Source organism: Harpegnathos saltator, unplaced genomic scaffold, assembly GCF_003227715.2.
Source record: "Harpegnathos saltator strain DR-91 unplaced genomic scaffold, Hsal_v8.6 scaffold364, whole genome shotgun sequence".
Lineage (NCBI taxonomy): Eukaryota > Metazoa > Arthropoda > Insecta > Hymenoptera > Formicidae > Harpegnathos > Harpegnathos saltator.
In genome coordinates this window covers 580406-585592 of record NW_020230166.1, presented here as the reverse complement: position 1 = coordinate 585592, position 5187 = coordinate 580406, and the positions used below count along the sequence as shown (strand labels likewise).

The following is a 5187-nucleotide window of genomic DNA, read 5'->3' as shown; positions in this document are numbered from 1 at the left end:
CGTCGCGATAATGGAATCGCCGGGAGAATACGCGTCGATCCGTAGCGAGCTAGCGGGGGAAGTCGCGAGCCGGCAAATGTGGGCCAAGCGCGTCCTCGTCGAAGATTCTACTCGACGGCGCGTCTCGCGTCGCTGCCCGCCGACTTTCCGCTCGTGAGCGCGTCTCCTGCAAGGGTTGCCGCGCTCCAATCGCCCGGGAAGAATCTCTCGTCTAAATTGGAAATCGCGGGACTCTTCGTCTTCGGGGAAATATCTGCTCGCCGCTCGCGCGACGGCGCGTTTTTCCGCCCGGGAACGTTCGTTTTCCCTCGGAGGGCTTCCCGGCCGGAAACAAGTCTCGCCCGGCGAATTTGGCGAAATTGCCGCCGGATAAAAGTGCTCTCAGCACGGTAACCGGCTTCTCTCGCCGGCTTCGGACGCGCGCGCGCGCGAGTTTCCTTTTCGCGTATGGTAAGAAGACGCGTGCGAGGACCTCCGGCTCGATCCACCAGGGTACGCCAGTCGATGGTCCAGCGCAGCATCCAACGTCGCAGCGGGCGCACCCTGGCACACGGCGGCCGAATTAATTCGGGGGTTGGCACCCTCTCTCTGCGCAGAAGCTCGCAAACAACGAGAGAAAGAGACGCGCGCGCGTGCTCCTGACGCTGTGTGATGCACCTCGCACGGGCGCGATAATTTCCGTCCAGGACAAATTTATCCACCGTCACCGAGACGGCGAAAGGAAGCCGGGGAAACGATCGACGTCGAGCCGACCCGTCCGAGCGAGAGTCGTCCTGCGAACGGAAAGGACTCTCTTCTTTTCTCCCTCTCTCTCTCTCTCTCTCTCTCTCTCTCTCTCTCTCTCTCTCTCTCTGTCTACGCGAGGAGAAATTCGCGCGGTCGTTCCCTGCGCGGAACGTCCATGTCGCCGGTCCTGCGAATTAAAATGGCTGTGATTGGCCGAGTCGACCGCGAGTGACTCTGAAGAACGGACGACGGGAGGCCTTGGACGGATCGGGATCCTCTTCGCCGAGGATCCGGACACCGGTTCTTCGCGCTGCGGTTCATGAGGTACGGAGGGGCGCGGGCGGAGGGATGACCCGCTGCGCGCTGGTGCGCAAAAAACTTTGCTGATCGCCGGGCCCTGCGCCCCGCGGGGGGAGGAGGAGGAGGAGGAAGAAAATCGTCGGTAAGTGTTCCACTTGCTATCGATTGCGTGCGTTAGGCCGGCCGATGACGCCTTGCCGAATGGCGGCGGTTAATTACGCTTGAACGGGCAGATCGAGGCGAGAACTCGTCGGGAATTGAAAGGAGGGTAAACGGCGACGTTTAAAATACGAAGCGTGAAACTGGCGAAGAGGAAAACGAGGTCCTATCGGATAAATTAGCATGAGAAGGGAAATTCTCCAGGGCGACTGCTCGATTCGCGGCGAAATCGGAGGTACGTGAGTCGCGCGCGTCGGTGAGATAAACCCGAGCGCGATTGACGATTGACTCGCGCGCGGAAAGAACGAGAAGAAGGTCGAACGTATGCGAAGAGAAGGAGATCGGATTTCCGAAAAGCGCGACTGTGTGTGCACGATTTGCGATTTCAGATATCAAAGACGAAGAGGAGGAGAGATCGCTCGGTTGAGTGCGAGAGAACTCGCGAGCTCGCGAAGGATGAGGTCCTACGACGGCGAGAGCAGTTCGACGGAGGATGATGATCGTCGGGAGGGTCTGCCGGAGGCGCACCTCCAGCAAGGATCCTGGCAACGCTCGGCGTCGCATCCTACTTGGGCTTGGGAGCACCGCAATGCCGTAAGCAACCCCGAAAACAACTGTAACCTAGTACGTTGAAATTATCCTGCGTAAAGCGCGTGAGAAATTCCAGCGTTTCTCAGCATGAAACGCTTCTGCAATCAACACTTTGCGCCTCCGTAGATTCTCCATCCGCGCAAGGAGCAACGGGAATCGCCCGCGGAAGCGGCGATCTTGTCCCCAGCGTATCCTTCGTCCTTTAAGCCGATCTACTTTTCCGCTCGAAATTCTGCCTATCTCCTAAGACACGCCTGTTTATCTGCCTGTTTATTTGCAGCATCCACTGCCTCCGCAATCCGCGGCGTCTCTCGAGTCCGTCTACTCGACACCTGGCGCCTCGCATCCTGGTGTCTCGGCTCCACCGGCGGCGTACTCGTCGGAGCATACGCAGAGCGCACCTGGACGGAGGACCCCGCTGGGCGCCGTCGGCCTCGGCGGCTTTTATTTCCAGCAGCAACCCCAACCGCACGCCTCGTCGAGCGCGTTGTCCGACGAGAATCGGCCCGACGAGAGGTACGTCCGTCGGTATTTCGAGGTTTGCCTGAATTCCCACGAGAGCGGACAGGCGGCCATCTGGCGATCCGCGGATAAAACAAGATTGAAGAGAGGCGGAAATACGCGCGCGGTTCGAAGAATGCGTATTTGCATTCTTCGTTGCGAGAAACATAATCGCATGCGAACATGTTTGGAAGATCCGGTGAACGTAATCGAGAATAAGGATCCGATGGTATTTCATTATTAGAAAGGAAATACCGAATTTTGGCATTTTACTCGTAATACGAAGATGCGTCGAGTATCCTCAATTAATGAGATCGGTGCACGTAGACCCGGAGCATCGCGACTCAACTGCCCGCCAAAGTCGAAGACGACTCGTCAGGGGAAGAGCGTGAGGCTCAACATTAACGCGCGAGAACGCAGGAGGATGCACGACCTGAACGACGCGCTGGACGAGCTTCGCTCCGTCATCCCCTACGCCCACAGTCCCTCAGTGAGGAAGCTGTCCAAGATAGCCACTCTTCTGCTGGCGAAAAATTACATTCTCATGCAAGGTAACCAACTGATCTAGCGCGATATGTCGCACACGACGTGCGACATCATCGCGTTTTTCTCCCCGTTATGTGCTTTTCTGGTCTACCTCGACTCAACGAACCGACCGATTACTATCGCGATACTCGCAGGAAACGCCTTGGAGGAGCTCCGAAGAGTGATAGCCGTCCTGCAATCGCCGCACGCTCACACGACCGCCCTGCCGCCCACGCCCGTCTCCTACGACCTGCTTCAGGGCTTCCCGGGCAAGCTGTTCCAGGGGGTCCAGGAGATGCAAGGGCTTCCAACGGGCGACCCTCAGATCGTGACCGCCGGAGGCCCGCCGACCGACGGCACGGTCGCCAGCGGGGAATCTAATTAAGGAACTCGGTCCATTTTTGTCACGACTGCTGCGAGGATTCTCTCGCTCGTCCGTGACGTTTTTCTTCCCCGCGAGAGAGCAACTTGGGCTTGGGTTCGTGCTTGGGCCAAGCTGCGGGCTCAGAGTGACGAAACTGAGCCGACCACGGCGAGAAACGCGAACCGCCAGCGCGCGGAAATCCTTCAGATAATCTAAGTTCCAGAGAGACGATTGTAACGAATAATTTACACAAAATCCTGTCTCGCGAGACTTTTAGACTGCTTGCTACACGGGAGGGTCGAGTCTCGAGAGAGTACTCGAAGAAACGGGCACGCCTTTGGCCATGAAAGTATTAATTATTAGAAAGTATTAATTCTTACCGAAGCAAGCACACACACACACACACACATACACCGATTAACCCGTCCAAGGGGCAAGCTTTCCTTTTTAATATTCACGCAAGCAGTCCTTGTTTGTCGGAGGATTAAAACGTTCTAAGTCGAAGGATCCGTGTCGCTTCATTTCTTCCGTGGCAAGAGTTACTATGTTATGATCAAATTAAACAGACGAAATAAACGCGCGTCGAGAGGTGTTATCGAAAAATGGGCGAGTTATTGAAAGAGATCAAAATTAGACGGAAAGATTAACTGGAATAAGAAATTGAAGCAACACTTCTCCACGGAAGGAATCAAACGCACGTTGATTCCAACGGGCACCCCCGTTTTCTTGTCCTTGAAGGGGCTGATCGGGCTCGTCTCGACGTCCGAATAAGGTTTGGGCGAAAGTAACGCGAAAGTATGGCGAAAGTACTAGTGATTAAGCGATTAGCAGTCTAACGATCCTACAGCCAATGATACAGCAATAAGACAAAGGCGCGTCCTCCCGCGCGTCCTACAGTCTATTCCCAGAGGAACAGAATTTTCACCAGGATATCGGTCGCGCGACTTTCCTCTAAGAGCGAAGGAAGTTACTCGCAAACTTTGCAGAGTCACGATCGCCCCGCCATTTTTCGCACGAGAGCGAAGGAGAACAATTGCGGAAGAGCCTTGCGTGGGAAGTCGCACGGTCGTTGTCCAGGACAACGCTCGGCGAGGAACGGACAGGAAGTGCGAGGACGTCGCCGGGACTTGGAACGTGGAAACTTCCAGGTCTCGTCGTGAAACTTGATAGTCAATATTAGTATGTGATACGTGTCGAGGAGTTCTAGTCATATACAACATAAAGATATTGAATATTCATATACACATATACAATAAAAAAATATATATACATATACATATATATATTTAATAATCTAAACGAGGCATCGACTTACGACTTATTTATATACTTAAGAGTCTACTACAATGTGCCGAAGATTTATCTGCTTCGTGTGTGAGCGCGAGTGAGAGAGTGAGAGAGTGAGAGAGTGAGAGAGAGAGAGAGAGAGAGAGAGAGAGAGAGAGAGAGAGAGAGAGAGTGTGTGTGTGTGTGTGTGTGTGTATGCGTGTGCATGCGTGCATGTGTGTGATAATGTGTGAGGAGAGGAAAAAACAAAACGTGTGCGCGAAAGAGAGAGAAAGAGAAAAATGAGAGTCGAATGAGCAGAAGCTATGCGTAAAAGCACAAAGTCGTGCGATTCTTGCGAGGTCCGAATTTTCTCGGTGGGCGCGAGGACGAAGCAGCGTCAACGAAGGCAAGGATATTTGTTGTAGAGCGTAGATCTAATTGTTTAGTGCTCTCGAATAAAATCTATTTAAGAAAATCGCACGTTATCGAGTCGAGCCGAGGCACGTTTTCTTCCCGATTTCACCCCGAGACCTGTTTTCCACCGAATTCGACTCCATTTCTTTCTCGAGCCACTTCATTTTTTTATTTACGTATCCGTCGAGATCCGGCTCGAGCTTACCCCAATACTCGGTGATTATTCCCGTCCGATCGTTCATCGCGTCTCTTGTAATCTGACATTTAACCTCGAAGCATCACGACACGGTCGAAAGGGAAAATTCGCTTCGCGAGGGCAAAGCTCAGTCTCGCGAGAC

General features: G+C 53.8%; 1 protein-coding gene across 2 annotated transcripts; it reads left to right on the top strand.

Annotated features, from left to right (window-relative positions):
* The first annotated feature begins 579 nt into the window (after nt 1–579).
* Nucleotides 580–4606, top strand: Oli (basic helix-loop-helix family member olig). 2 transcript variants are annotated; one of them, XM_019845005.2, is made up of 5 exons: nt 580–1168; nt 1575–1779; nt 2057–2292; nt 2605–2828; nt 2958–4606. In XM_019845005.2, the coding sequence occupies exons 2-5, from the start codon at nt 1642–1644 to the stop codon at nt 3185–3187; spliced, it is 828 nt and encodes a 275-aa protein (XP_019700564.1). In that variant the 5' UTR covers nt 580–1168; nt 1575–1641; the 3' UTR covers nt 3188–4606. The 2 variants fall into 2 exon arrangements, with proteins under 2 accessions (XP_019700564.1, XP_025156220.1); XM_025300435.1 differs by lacking the exon at nt 580–1168 and adding an exon at nt 1185–1420.
* The last annotated feature ends 581 nt before the right edge of the window (nt 4607–5187 follow it).